Source organism: Hemiscyllium ocellatum, chromosome 5 (genome assembly GCF_020745735.1).
Source record: "Hemiscyllium ocellatum isolate sHemOce1 chromosome 5, sHemOce1.pat.X.cur, whole genome shotgun sequence".
In the NCBI taxonomy this organism is placed as follows: domain Eukaryota; kingdom Metazoa; phylum Chordata; class Chondrichthyes; order Orectolobiformes; family Hemiscylliidae; genus Hemiscyllium; species Hemiscyllium ocellatum.
Window position 1 is genome coordinate 61,953,190 of NC_083405.1, and position 15,934 is coordinate 61,969,123.

At 40.0% G+C, this 15,934-nt stretch overlaps 1 protein-coding gene across 2 annotated transcripts; it reads right to left on the reverse strand.

Moving 5' to 3' along the window:
- Positions 1 to 305: 305 nt before the first annotated feature.
- atpsckmt (fATP synthase c subunit lysine N-methyltransferase) lies at positions 306 to 6,958 on the reverse strand. Of its 2 annotated transcripts, none has more exons than XM_060825473.1 (4): positions 6,622 to 6,953; positions 3,333 to 3,470; positions 3,183 to 3,233; positions 306 to 790 (listed from the first exon to the last, which is right to left on the reverse strand). In XM_060825473.1, the coding sequence occupies exons 1-4, from the start codon at positions 6,865 to 6,867 to the stop codon at positions 620 to 622; spliced, it is 606 nt and encodes a 201-aa protein (XP_060681456.1). In that variant the 5' UTR covers positions 6,868 to 6,953; the 3' UTR covers positions 306 to 619. The 2 variants fall into 2 exon arrangements, with proteins under 2 accessions (XP_060681456.1, XP_060681457.1); XM_060825474.1 differs by having other exon boundaries at positions 697 to 837; positions 6,622 to 6,958.
- Between the last annotated feature and the right edge of the window lie 8,976 nt (positions 6,959 to 15,934).

Sequence of the window (15,934 nt, forward strand, 5' to 3'; positions counted from 1 at the left end):
TCTCCTATGCCTGAGGACTTGTGACCCTCAAATTAAATCACCATCATTTCTCTCTAATTAGAGAGCAGCCCTATGATCTATTGGATTTATGGCAACTTTACCAAAGTCATTTACAACCAAAAGACCATTGGACAATAATAAAAAGCTGGGCATGTTGTTCCTATATTGTTACAACAGCTTGGATTGAATATCTTAAAAGTTAAAAAAAAAGGTAGATGGTTAAACACCACACCCTACATTATACAAACTAATCCCAGAGAAAAGCTTCTGGTTCTGAGAGATTATTTAAAAAAGACAACAAACCAGGCAATTAAAGATTTAATTAGCAACATTTCTGATATTGTATTAAAATATCACACCTATACACTGTTCACTTAAAATGATACTTTTGTAAACTGAATCTGCTAAAGTAGAATCAGATATTTTTGCACATAAATTCAAGTTACTGCAATTATTTGATCTGTGGGGAAAACAAATGATTAGTTTGAAAACAATGCTGCAACTCCAAGCTGATTAGATCACTTCCATTGATGATGTGCAACCATTTAATTCTTGAAAACAATCTGTAGTCACTCTGCAGCAAATGAAAATTATGCCTGCCTTGTCCATTCATTTGTTTTTAAGACTTCTTTCCTGTGGTTTTAAATGACTTTGCATCATACAACCAGGCTGTATCGATTCCCTTTCCAGATTCACGAACAGCCATCCAGCTGGGAAATGGAAAACGACAGGCTACAACTCTAGCATTGCTCTTCAACTCGCTCTGAAGTTTCTCCTCCAAGGACTTCATCTGGAACATTGGAAAATGTAGTCAGAAATTCCCTGATAGTACTGTTCCTAAATTAAAGAAAAATACACAATCCAAAAATTGTATTTCAGAATAAAATTATATTGACTCATTTTGCATCTAATACAGAGACAGTTTTTTTTTACAAAAACTGCTTTCGGATAAGAAATTAGGTATCCACAATATAATTGTCTAAGTTAATAACAAAACTAAGTTTAGGGGCACTGTCTCCATGAACCCATAGGCTTTAAAAACATTCATCCAATGATGACTGGTCCAAGATCAGGAGTTTCATGTTTACTATTTCTTCAAGTTGACTGAAAACATACATTTCCTTCTTTTTGCTTTACATCCTTGCACACTACCTGTCTTGCTACTCCACTGAAACATGCCTTGGAGTTGAGGGGTGGAGCTATGGAAAATAGAAGCTAAACTAAATTAAAACAGGTCTCCAAGCTGTTGTATAAGGGATTGCATGGAGTTGTATGGCACAGTGGTATTGTTACTTACCTTTGAGCCAGTAGGATCAGGTTCAAGTTCCACATGTTATATAATAAAATATCTGAACAGGCTGGTAAGAAAATACCTATAAAGGAATGCTTTTGGCTTCAATCAATCTATGTCATCATAACTTGGGTGGGGAAAGTTTCAACATTTTGGAATCTTTAACAGGACAGACCGATTATTATAGGCCTCCCCATAGTAACAATACCTATCTTATTAATGTACAAAGACTATGTACCCAATTGCTGCCATGCAATAAATTTTCTTGTTTAAGACAAAAGTTTTTTATTAGACTACCTAATTGGCTGTCCTCTACCACTTTAAACAAAGTTAGTCCTGTAAACTCAGTCAAAACAACAGAATGGTGGCTGCATTCTCACATGACAAATCAAACCTTGAAAGAAAGAGAGAGATAATAGAAATTTATTTCCATTTAGATAAACCAAAGCCCCAAGTACATTATTAATCAAATGTGGAAAAAGTCATTTTTTAAGAACCACATATATATGGGCTCCTAGTATCAGTCATGCCATCAACAGGCTGATGGGAAAAATAAATTTTTACAAAGCAGCAAGCCATGCCTAATTGCAAATTGCTATATTCAGGACAAGTGCTGAGAACATGAAACAACCCCCTTTAATGCAGATTGTGTAGATCTTAAAGTAGTCTTAAAATACTTTTATTTGCAGAAGAGATCATTTATCAACTCTTTTTCTTCCAATAACCTCATGGATTTCTTACACAATGCAATGAACACCAGAAAACCTCCAAAATCTGTACACAAATGGTCCATATTGTACCAATCTAAATGACTAAGACCACAATTTTAAAAGTTACTTTAAAAGTAAGGTTTAGTTGTTAAGTTATTGCTTTTCACTATCAACCACAGTAAAAAGTAACATAGCTACTGCTATTGTTATTTTTATATATTCAAGGGATCTGTGTGTCACTAGACTATACTAGCATTTATTTCTCATCCCTAATTACCCAAGGGGCAGTTAAGAATTAACCACATTGCTGTGGGTCTGGAGTCACAGGCATACCAGATCAGGTGAGGCTGCCAGATTTCCTTCCCAAAAAAGGGCAGTAGTGAACCAGACCAGCTTTTATGACAACTGATAATGTTTGTCATTGGGCTAGCTTTTCCTGAATTAAAATGTTAAACATCTGCCACTGTAGGAGTTAAACCCATATCCCCAAACATTAACCTGGGTTTTGGATTCCTACTCAAGTAATGTTCCCAGTACACCACCACCTCCCCTAATTGATTTTCTTTTAATCCAGTCAATCCCTGTTTAATTAATGCCAATTTGTGATATGGGCTTACTGCCAATAGAAACTAAATTAGAAGAGAATAAAACTATTTTTTAAAAAGCAAAATTTTGTAGATCTAAATTAAAAACAAAGTGCTGGAGAAACTCAGCATATCTGACAGCAATGATGGAGGCAGAAACAAAGTAAATGTTGAGTCCAATAATTCTTTTTCAGAAATGAAACAGCTCTGTTTCTCTTTTACTGAAGAAACTTATCATCAGAAAAAAGGTAACTATAATCTAATCATTCTGCACTGGATTCAAACCCAAGGTCTAAGGCTTGAAATAGTGTGCCATTCTCTTTACAACTGACACTTCCAAAGTATTTTTTTAATTTTAGTGGTAAGACATTAATAAAATCAACCTTCAAAACATAAAACACCCCACAGTTTTGCCTGTTAGAAAAATCACTGAGACTTTGGCAGGACAATTTGAAAAATTATTCTTTTCCCCCCAGTTCTCTAATGCAGACCTCATCCAGTGAGGTATTGGAACAGGAATAGGATTTATCAAAATGTACCTTCATATACACACGTCACAATAATTTTTAAGAACTAAATTATTAAAATCAAACTCACCATTTGAGGAACTCCAAATATGACAACATTATTATATTCTGAGAAATCAACCTAAAAAAACACAGGACAAAAATAAAAAGAATTATCACATTGTAAAAATCACAGTATTTAATACATCAGTATTGTTGTGCTGTCCAAGAGTGCCTGTACCTTCCATAAGTCAGAGATGTAAAATCTGGTATTGTGGTGCACTCCTTCCTGCCATGCTTTGAATCTAGCATACCAAACCAACCAAGGATTCAACTCATAACCCACAGCTCGAAACCCTTGCTTTGCTGCTGCAATTACCTATAAAGTTAAAAGAACACATTATCAAAAATGGATTGGTTTTTCATAACCTATTAATACAGTGATATAATTTATATGATGAGACAACAATAGAAGCTGGTCAGAACCATGTCGCTATGAATGTTTTGCCCATAAGTTCCACAACACAATGACCAATATAATACATTTCATATAGAAAATATTGGAAAATTTGAAGTTCTTCCTAATAAAAACATTTAACACTCAATGTGTTAAGATATTTTTAGAATGATAAAAGGTTGACCTTTTTTATTGAGAATATTACTAAGTCCATCCCAAAATGTAGTCAAAACCCATAATCTCAAACAGTGTCTTGAACATTACATTTATATGCCAGATTCGATTAGAATTTTTTTTGCGGTATGGGTGCATCAACTAATCAAAAATTCACTTCTTAGTACAGAACTGGAGTACTGCCGGAACAAAAAACATAATGCCAAAGCTTTGTTTTGATCTCATCAGGACAGTTGTAATAATGCCAAATTTGAAAGGGAGCAAAAATTTATACATGAGAAAAGCGATTCTAATTGGTTGCCAAGTGGACTCAGATTGGCTGAGACATGCCATGGTAATACACCAGGTAACAATGTTCCACAGGCATGTAGAGTCATAGAGATATAGTATGAAAACAGACCCTTTGGTCCAGCTTGTCCATGCCAACCAGTATCCCAAACTGAACCAATCTATTCTAAGATAATCCCATTTACGAGCACTTTACCCATATTCCTCTAAACCTTTGCTATTCATGTACCCACCCAGATGCCTTTTAAATTGAACCAGCTTCACCACTTCCTTTGGCAACTCATTCCATACACAGACCATCCTGTGAAAAAGTTGCTTTTTAAATCTTTCCCCTCTCACCCTAAACCTATGCCCTCTAGTTCTGGACTCTTCCTTGGGGAGGGGAAAGTCCTGATCTATTTATCCTATCCATACCCCTCATGATTTTATAAACCTCTAAGGTCACCCCTCAGCCTCTGACACTCCAGGGAAATCAGCTCCAGCCTATGCAGTCTCTCCCCACAGCTCAAACCCTCTACCCTGACATGCTTGTAGATCTTTTCTGAACTCTCTCAAGTTTCACAACATCCTATACTAGCAAGCAAACGCTATATCAATTGACCTCTTACACAAGAAGAATCAAAACCAAGTTGTGATTTCACATGGAGCAGGGATGGAGAACACAACTGACCCAGCACCATTTTTCTAGTTACATATTCAGACTTTTATTTTTATAATAAATCACCATGTTCACAATTATAACTCAAGTAACATATATTAATATGCTATTACTACAACTTCCCATGAATGGTTGGACTTTGGGATATCATGAGAATGCGCTTTATTAATAATAGTTATTTTCATGTTTTGTAATATCTTCCTGTACATGAGATGGTAATTGTTGCCAATTAATGAACTATTTTCTTAACCATTGCCATATAAATCCATGTCCACCATATTGTGACACTGTAATCTTCAGAACTTTAGCTGTTCATGGATTGAAAGTATGAGCAGTAACTCCCTCTTGAATAAACTGTTTCTGGAGATAAAAGGTTAAGAACAAACTTTATAAAAAAAACAAAAAGCAATATGCCAAATAACCATCCCTAGGAAAAAGGAATCAAAACTACATAAACGATTTAATTGCTTGATAAATGGCTATCTTATACCACAAGAGAATTTAAGGAGTTAATGGCAAGACAGGCTTTATTTTGAACAGGCAGCTAACACCAGTATGAAAAGAAACAAAGAATCTATGCCTGATAAGAAAGCAGAGCTGAAAATGTGTTGCTGGGAAAGCGCAGCCGGTCAGGCAGCATCCAAGGAATAGGAAATTCCTGGTGAAGGGCTTATGCCCGAAACGTCGAATTTCCTGTTCCTTGGATGCTGCCTGACCTGCTGTGCTTTTCCAGCAACACATTTTCAGTTCTGATACTCCAGCATCTGCAGACCTCACTTTCTCCTGATAAGAAAGCAAGCAAGCTACAGACTTCAGAAGTGTCATAATTATAATGTCACACCACAAGCTGAACAAGACAGAAAATCCTATAAGAATTCAGCCTTCAGGAATCTTCAGCAGCAGAACTCCAGGGAACCATACTTCACAAGAATCAAACCTTGGACATATCCAGAAAGAGATGTTCATTGGTATTGTAGCTAAATTCCATTAGTAATACTTTATGGTACAAAATTCCTTAAATTTTATGGTAGTACGTGTTTCTTCTTTTTGAAAAAAAAACATCATCAACATAACTTATACCAGCAACTCATCATAGCGATTTCTATACCTGTCACTTCAAGTTTCACCCACAATAAGCCAGAAGCAAAATAAAAAGGAACACTTATTTCCTAAAATGACACCAACTCTGAATAAGCCCAAACTTTATGCACAAATATCATTCAAACCCAAATCAGCATTATTGAAGAGTTTTAATCTTGGAAAGGCCCCAAAGACATTTTTGCCAATTTACAGCTTTCTTGGTGATTTTTTTTCCCAAAACTAAATTCTTATTACTCCCTCTCACTCTCTCCCGTTCCTTTCCCCACTCTTCTTCTCAGCCCATACTTCTCTTCCACCTTCACCCTGTTTTCTGATCCTGCACTCCACAATCCCCTCCCAGCCTACTCCCATTTCCCCAACCCACCTTTCCCATCCTTTCTACCTACCTTGTCACCCTTCCCTACACTTTTCACCCAACTCTCTCTCCCCTCCCACACTTTCCCTCTCCCCTTTGCCATCTTGCTCCCTCCAACTCCACCTCTTCCCCTTCCCCCTTCCTATTTTCACGGCCACTTGTACCCCTACTTAATCCATCTTCCTATCCTCTTCTCACTTCCTTTTTCCTTACCCATTTCCCTTTCCTCTCAACATCTCACTCTCCCCTCATTTTCCCTTCTCATTTCCTCCCCATCTCTTTCCTCCTCTCATACTACCCCATTCCCTACTTTTTCTCCTGTATCTTTTACCTCCCTATCATCCCTCTCCCACCTGATCTTCTTCCCCAGCGCTTCCCCTTTCTTTCCTCCTTTCCATTCCCCCTCTATCACCACCACCACCCCTCCCCGGCCTAGCGCCGACTTTCTCCGTCCCCCTCCCCTAATCCTTGCTTGTCCACCTCTGTCGATCACTTACGATCCTGCCGTCGCCGCTGCCGATGTCCACCAGCTCTCCCCTGCGGCCTTTCAGTAGATGCAGCACTACCTCCACCTGAGCCGGGCTGGCAGGGACAAAGGGGAGGCACACCCTCCTCAGAGCCGGGGCCACAAATGGGGCGGCGCCCAGGGACAGTGTGAGTCCAGTTCCACTCACAATTCCGAGCAGGGCTAGGCCCCAACGCCGCTTGCGGCCCGGTGTCGCCCCGGGAACCAGATCAGACATTCAACGACAAGAGCGGACCCGAGGCCGGACGGACGGAACGATTGGAGTAGGTGTCACATTGAATTGGGTCCGGGCGGTCACCGTTTGTGAACCGTAACCATGGAAACACACTACCTTCACGTGTGGATAACCCCCCCCCCCCCAAAGACCTCCCTCCCTCCCAACCACAGACTTTCCTCTCACTATAATTTTGAAGCTAACGACCCTCACGATGCCGGTGTTAGACTGGGGTGTACAAAGTTAAAAATCACACAACACCAGGTTATAGTCCAACAAGTTTATATGGAAGCACTAGCTTTCGAAACGCTGCTGCAGCATCAAGTAGTTGTGGTCCACAACTACCTGATAAAGGAACAGCGCTCCAAAAGCTAGTGCTTCCAAATAAACCTGATGGACTATAACCTGGTGTTGTGGGACTCTCGCAATGCACAGCTTTAATAATTGGCATCAAAGTGGATATCACCAGTTTCCTCATTTTCCCTCCTGTGGGATATAGGAAATTCATGTTTCTTCTGCAATTCTGAAATTCATTATATAAAAAATAACTGAACTCCATCAGTGCGTAATTGTTTCAGCCAGGAGCTGAGTCAACAAGAATGTGAACTCTGTGGAGGAAATGCTAATTGGTTTGCTAAGGATGTAACAAATAGTAACCCCAGTTAGAAGGGCTTCGTGATAAGATGCTGTGAAAACAGACAGTTGGGTTCAATATGCCTGTAATAAACAATTGGTGTGGACGTCTGTTTCCCACTTTTGCAGAGGCGCAGGAGCAGACCACAATTAAACGAGTCTTAATGGCTGGATGCTGAGAGGAGCGGCACCAATGGAAGGAGTAAATCATGGTTAGGGAAGCAGGCAAAGAGCAAATAGCCCTGATAATAGGAATGAGCATGTTTTTCACAGACAAGACACGAGATAAGCAGGAGGATCTCAGGGAAGTGGAGGATGTTAAAGGGGGGGGGGGGGGGGGAACAATGAAATAAGGAAAAAATATGTGGTAACCAAATTGTATAAATATTGAGTATTTGTTGAATTCGGTGTGTGTTTTGTCCCTGCCTTGTGGACATCACACCCACTTGCAAGTGTGAAATAAAGAGCCCTGCTGATTCAGATCTTGTCTCGGACTGAAATTATTGCAGTGTGTGAGCTTTGTTTCTCACACTCCCACCCATCTTACCCAAGTTCCAACCTTACAGCTCAGCACCGTCCTCATGACCTGACCCATCTCTTCATCTTCTTTCCCACCTATTCTGCACCACCCTCCTTTCTGACCTATCACCTTTACCCCCACCTCCATCCCCTATTGCATTCTCAGCTACCATCCCCCTCTTCCATTTATCTCTCCCTCCCTCAGCTCCAAGCCTCATTCCTGTTGAAGGGCTTTTGCCCAAAACATCAATTTTCTGGCTCCTCGAATGCTGCGTGACCTGCTGTGCTTTTCCAGCACCATACTCTTGACAGCTTTAGTGATGTCCAGTTTAGTTGTTGAGAGAGTGCAGGAGAGGTTTACAACAATGGGAAACCATAAGGATGATGATTGGAAAATATGTGACTATCTTCCTGAGAGGAGATTTTCTGTGTCTGCTTGCTGGAGTCATACCTAATACCTAGGTGGTTGTGTTTGTTGGATATCAATAATCCCAGCCCCATAACAACAATGTAGTACTTCCTCAGGGTAATGTCCTCGGCCCCACCATTTTCAGCAATTTCATCAATGACTTTCCCTCAATCCTAAGGTTACAAGTGGGGATGTGCACTGGTGATTGCACAATGTTCAGCACTATTAATGACAACTCAAACACTGAATTAGTATGTGTTTTAATGCAGCAATACCTGAAAACATCCAGGCTTGGGCTGATTAAGTGGCAAGTAACATTCATATCACACAATTGCCTGGTAATGGCCATCTCCAAAAGACTATTAGACAAAGAAGCTGAAATAGGCCAATTCAATCTATTGAGTCTGCTCTACCATTCAATTATATTGTGTCTGATCTGAAAATCTGCAACTCCACTTTCCTGCCTTTCTGCATAACCCTTAATTCTCTTATTAATTCTTAAAAATCTGTCCATCTTGCCCTTGAATATACCTAATGACTGAATCTCACAGCCCTCTGGAGCAAAAAATCCAAAGATTCATATCTATCCATGTTAATGTACTATTTCCAACACTATGGGTTATTATCTTATTAAATAGGCTAAGGTTGGTGCCGTATCAACAGCTTTGAAAATCCAAATATATTATACCCATGCTTCCCCTTTATATATCCTGCGTGTTAACTCCTCAAAGGATTCTTGTAAATTGGTTAGGCATGATTTCTCTTTCATGAAATTATGTTGACATTGCTTGATCATATTACATAAATGCTATGTCATTACATCACTTTATTAGACTTGAACATTTTCCCAACAACAGACAATTCCTCCGCCTCCACTGCATCTGCTCACAGGAGGACCAGTTCCACCACTGGTCTATAGTTACCTGTGTTTTTTTTTCCATTTTGAAATAAAGGTATTACATTAGCACTTTTCTAATCCTTTGGAATTTTTCCAGAATCTCAGGATTCCTGGAAGATTATTACCATTGCAGCCACTATCTCTGTAGCTACGTCCTTCAATATCCAGGATGTATTTCATCAGATCCAGAGCACCTTGCAGTCTTCAGCCCCAATAGTTCCCCTAAAACTCCCTTTCTAGCTATTGTTATTCTATTTATATCAACACTTCCTCTTGTCCCTTGAAGAATTAGTTTTTTTTGCTACTCATGTCTTTAATACTATTATTCAACTTTTTTGCATTTTCCTGCTTTCTTATTATTATTATTTCTTCAGCCTTCTACTGTAAGAGGCCTATGTTCAAATTGTGGCTTCTCTCTTTTTATATACTTAAAGCAGCTCTTGCTATCTATCTCGATACAACTTGTGAATTTTCCCTCAATGTTTATTTTCACCCTTTTTACAACTGGCTTTTGTTGTTTTTTTGAAACTTTCCCAATCCTTTGGCTTACCACTAATCTTTGCCACATTTTGTTTTTTCTTTCAATCTGATGCTATCCTTAACTTTCCTGGTTAACTGTGGTTAGCTTTTCCTTTCCTAGAATTCTTCTTCCTCACTGGAATATGTATTTGCTGTGAACCATGAACTATTTTCTGAAACATCTGCCATTGTTCCTTAACTGTCATTGCTGCTGCTTATTCCCAATTCCTCCGCCTCCACTGCATCTGCTCACAGGAGGACCAGTTCCACCACAGAACACACCAGATGGCCTCCTTCTTTAAAGACCATAAATTCCTTTCCCATGTTGTTGGTGATGCCCTCCAGCTCATCTCTATCCACTTCCCGCACCTCCGCCTTCGAACCCTTCCAACCGCAACTAGGACAGAACCCTCCAGTCCTCACCTTCCACCCCACCAACCTCCATATACATCGCATCATCCTCCACCATTTCCGCCACCTACAACAGATCCCACTACCAGAGATTAATTCACTCCCCACTCTATCTGCTTTCTGTAAAGACTGTTCCCTCCCCAACTACCTTGTCAGTCCACGCTCACAAACCCCCCCCAACCAACCCACCCTCCCCTTCCAGCACATTCCCCTGCCACTGAAAGAATTGCAAAACCTGTGCCCACCCCTTCCCCCTCACCTCTGTTCATGCCCCAAAGGAGCCTTCCACATCCATCAAAATTTCACCTGCGCATCCACACATCATTTACTATATCTGTTGCTCCCGATGCAGTCTCCTCTATACTGGGGAGACAGGACGCCTACTCGCAGAGCGCTTCGGAGAACATCTCCAGGACACCCGCATCAGCCAACCCCACTGCCCCATGGCCGAACACTTCAACTCCTCCTCCCACCCCACCGAGGACATGCAGGTCCTAGGCCTCCTCCATAGCCACTCCCTTAGCACCCGACACCTGGAGGAAGAACACCTCATCTTCCACCTTGGGACCCTCCAACCCCATGGCATCAATGTTGATTTCACCAGTTTCCTCATTTCCCCTCCCCCCACCTTATCCCAGTTCCAACCTTCCAGCTTGACACCTCCCTCATGACCTGTTCTACCTGTCCATCTTCCTTCCCACCTATCCGTTCCACCCTCCGCTCCGATCTATCACCATTATCCCCACTTTCATCCACCTATCGCATCTTCAACTACCTTCCCCCAGCCCCAACCCCTCCCATTTATGTCTCCACTCCCAAGGCTCCCAGCCTTATTCCTGATTAAGTGCTTTTGCCGGAAACATTGATTTTCCTGCTCTTCGGATGCTGCCTGACCTGCTGTGCTTTCCTAGCATCACACTCTCGACTGCTATTGCTGCTAACCTCCTTACCCACTCTTCCTATCATATTTATTCCTGCCAGCTCTTCCATTAGTCTTTTCTAGTTACCCTGAGTGACTGTGAACCCAGGTTCCTCCCTCTTAAACTGGGTACAAAATTCTACCATCTTATGGCCACTGTTTTCAAGGGGGTCTTTTACTCAGACATCATTTACTAAACTTGCCTCTTTACATATCACCACAATTAAAATAACCTGATTTCTGGTTGGATCCATCACATACTGACCTAGAAAATGTTCTGAATATATTCTTATGAATTTGTCCTCATGGCTTCTTCTGCCAATCTAATTATGGTAAACTACATGAAGATTAAAGTCATCTACGAAAAATGTACGTACTTTTTAACCTGCCCTCATTATCTCCTGATTTATTCTCTGTCCCCTCCATATATCTACTTTTAGGCGGCTGAGAAACTATTTCTACTAGTATCATCTTTTGCTTTTTCATTTTTCTTTTATCTCCACACATATGGAATCTAGATTATTCAAGACCATTTCTTTCTATCATACATAATCCAGTCCACACCAATAATGTCACCCCACCACCCTTGGTTTTTCATGCTTTTGAGAAGTCACATACCCCTCAATATTTAGTTCCCAGCTTTCATCTTGTAACTATGTCTCTGTAATAGCTACAAGGTCATACCCAAACCTGTACTTTTCTTATGAATACATTAAAGAGCCATTAATTTTACCTTTTTACCATATTTTCCCCCTTTGACCCTATTTAGTGCTGTAGTCTATGTTTGTACACTCTATCCCTTCCTGTCCCACTTTGGGTATTGTTCTGCCCTGTAATGCTGCTATATCCTATTATTGTATAAATTAACAATTTACCCTCAGTTAAACCCCACCCCCTCAATATGCCACCGCCCGCAATGCTAGATATTCAATTTGTCAGGACACTGTTAAATGAAGTCCATCTCGCAAGAACAGCTCCCTTTCACCCCATTACTCATGCTAGTGCCTCATGAACTGAAGCTTATTTCACCCACACTAATATTCAAATATGTTTTTAAGTCATTGACTTTATTTACCCTACACCAGTTTGTGTGTGGCTCAGGTAGTAATCCAGAGATTATTATCTTGGAGGCAATGTTTCTTAATTTAGCTTCTAACTTCTTTCAGTAAAGTCTCCAATCTAGTCCTATCAATATAGTTGGTACCAACATGGATGATGACCACTGCATCCCTTCCCTTACTCACTGAGTTCCTCTCCAGCCCCGAGATGTCCTTAACCTCTGTGCTGGTCAGGCAACACAGCCTTTAGGATTTCTGCTCACATCCACAGCTTCTATTGTCTTATTTATACTGTCCCCTACTACTATTGCAATATTCCTTTTTACTTCCCACCACTTGAATGACTCCCTGTATCAAGTTGCCATGATCAATTTGCTCGTCCGTCCTGTAGTTCCTGCTCTCATTCACACAGCTTGCAAGAAACTTCTAACTCTTGGACAACTGCAGGAGCCAAATCCCCTTAATTTTACACTGCTGGGTGCTCATATCTGGCTCACCCACAGTCACACTCTGGTGTGCCTGATCAGAGACCAATTTTAAAATTATCTAATCTGAAAGGTTGTGACTGCCCTATTTTAAGAATGGAAAGAAGAAAAACACTGGAAACCTAAACACAAACTGAAAACTTTAATTTTATATTAAAGACTAGGAATATACACCAAATCTAGGTGGAAGTGGATACTGAAGATGCTGGAAATTAGAGTCAAGATTAGAGTGGTGCTGGAAAAACACAGCAGGTCAGACAGCATTCCAGGAGCAGGAAAATCTACATTTTGGGCAAAAGCTCTTCATCAGGAATGATCTACTCACCAAATTTCCTGCTGTCATGCTGTAGTTCATGATGTCACTCTACCACTGATCTCGCTGCAGGTCAGCTTCTTTATACTCACCTTTTATCCTCTATTACTCACCTTACACTCTGGAGTTTACTTCTTGCAGTAAACCCCAGATAAAACACCTCTTCCCCTCTGCACAGAATTTCCACTTTGAACCAAATTTCGAATAGTAGTCAGTCAGTACTCACTCAGCCTTCACCTCACACTGCTGACCTTTCACCGTGCTCTGTACAACAAAGAGAGAATCTGACCATTACCCCTTGATATTAACTTATATCATCTCTAAATTTCTCACTACCAACATCCAAGGGGGTTATCATTGATCAAAAGCTGAACTAGGATAGCCATATTAATACAATAACAGCAGGTCAGTGTTAAGAATTGTGGTGAATCCTGACTACTGTCCACAATCTTTCAGTCAGGAGTGCAACAGAATACTTTTCATTTGTCTGGATGGGCAAAACTCTATCAATACTCCAGAAGCTTGACACGATCCAGGATAAAGCAGCTCACTTAATTGGAACCATACCCACAAACATTCGCTATCTCTACCACCAAAACACAGTAGCAACAGTGTGTATCTACCATCTATAAAATGTACTGCAACAACTCACAAAGGCTCTTTTGACAACACTTTCCAAACCCACAATGTCGACCATCTAGGAGAACAGCCACAGACATGTGGGAATACCACCGTCTGCAAGTTACACATGTAACCACATATCATCCTGACTTGGCACCGTCACCATTCCTTCATTGTATTATGACATGGCAGTGAACCCCTCTGATAATTAAATTATACACCCAGAGAAGCTTACCTCACCTCATAATCTGTTAAAATATATTAGTGACAGAGAACTCCCACATTCCAGTACTTAATGAAAATAACATCAATGTATTAACTCTAAAAGTGAATATTAAGCAACAACTATTCACAACTCTATGCTCCCCTTCTCTTTACTGCTTATTATCTGCCTCCAACTCTATGACAATATAGTGTTCCAGTAAAACACTTGCTAAAATTACATCAATTGAATTTCAAAACCACAGAGAGGCTGTCGTTGTGTCTTTCTTCTTTTGTCTGAAGATCTCCCTGGATCGTCTTCTTTCTTCTGTCTGTCTGTCTCTCTCTCTCACTTTCAAAATACCTGCTTTGTTTCTACCCTCAACATCGGCTCATCTCATTGTTTTGAGGTTGGCAAACAATAAACTCAAATTCAATTCAGTTTTAGTATCCTGAGGCATTATTTAAACTGATTGATTAAATTCAACTTGTTGTCAAAACAGCAACCAACTCAGGTATCCATTTAACAGCCAAATGTTACATATTTTCAATTTTTCACTACACTCTAGGCCTGCTAACTAGTCATATGACAGTTGCTTGTAAACTCTCAGTGCAAAATAGCATCCACTCTCTTTTAAAGGTACAGGACACGCCTTCAACGTCATAACTATTGTCAATCAACTTTCTTGTTTCAGCTCAAGAACTGCAATGGTTCAAGCAGACTGCTCACCACCACCTTTCCTAGGGTAATTAGGGGTGAGCAGTAAATGTTGGCGTAGCTAGAAATGCCCACTTGCCATGAACAAATTTTAAAAATAAATCTGAAAATGTTGATATTCATAAAGGCTTCAGAATGCTTGTGTAAAAATGCAGAAAATTAATATGAAGTCATAGCAAATAATTAGGAAAGTAAATGGCTTACTGAACTTTATTGTTAAGAGCATTGGAATATAACATAAAGACATCTTGCTATAATTGGACAGACCTTTTGAGAGACCATATTTGGAGTAGTATAGTTTTGTATTCATATTTAAAGATATGCTTTTCTTTACAGGTATTACAGTGATGGCTCACCAGACTGGTGCCTTGAATGAAATGATTGTCCTCTGAAAAGTTGAATAAATTGGGTCCATATATCAATTCTCATTGAAACTTACAAAATTCTAACGGGATTGAACAAATTTGACAGAGATTGTTTCTTGATCAGTGTTTAGGGTGGCACAGTGGCTCATGAGTTAACACGACGGCCTCATTTGAGGACTGGGGTGGACAAATTTATGGTTCTGCAGGGAATTAAGGGTTATGAGGAGCAAATAGAAAAACAGAGTCAAGGCCACACATCAGCCATTATCATCTTAAATGAATGGAGTAGGCTCAGCAGGCTTTATTTGTAGTCTGTCAGCATTCTGAAGCAACCATTAGCTCAAACGCCCTTGGCTCAATCTCCTCACGCTTTCCATGGCATTTATCCGCACAAGTGCAGGAGGTACAACAGAAGGTTATCTTCCTCCCTTTTCATTATCCAAAGTTTCAAGCATTGTTTCCAAATGAAACAGCAATTTATTTGCACTTTAAAGATACTATGTTTACTGCTAATGATGTGGTCTTGACTAAGTAGGGAGACGAAATATGCAGAATATGTCATTAAGTCCGCAAAAATAGTTTCAAGCTTCCAATAACCTGTCATTTTAATTTTTGACCTAGCTCCCTCTTTAAACTGGTGTTCTAGTGGAGCTTAAGGTAAGCTAGCAAAATAAGACTTCATCTTTTGACTGGGGCACTTTACAACCTTTTAACAACAATTTTAAATAACATGCATTGCACCAATTTTGTTTGGTGCTTCGTTAATGAATTTTCTTTCCCTTCTTATTTTGCATATTTTCTTTTTGCATTCAGACAGCAGGTCAAGATCCCTTCTTATACACTGACTTCAGAAATTAAGCACAAATCCAATTACACAACAGCAGCAAATGTGGCCCACAAAGGATTTAGGTAGTGTTTATCCTGGTTGCCCTTTTTTGCTATTTTGCATGAGCCTGAGCGACACAATTGGTGACATCCCAGGAAACAGGGTCAAAAGGTCA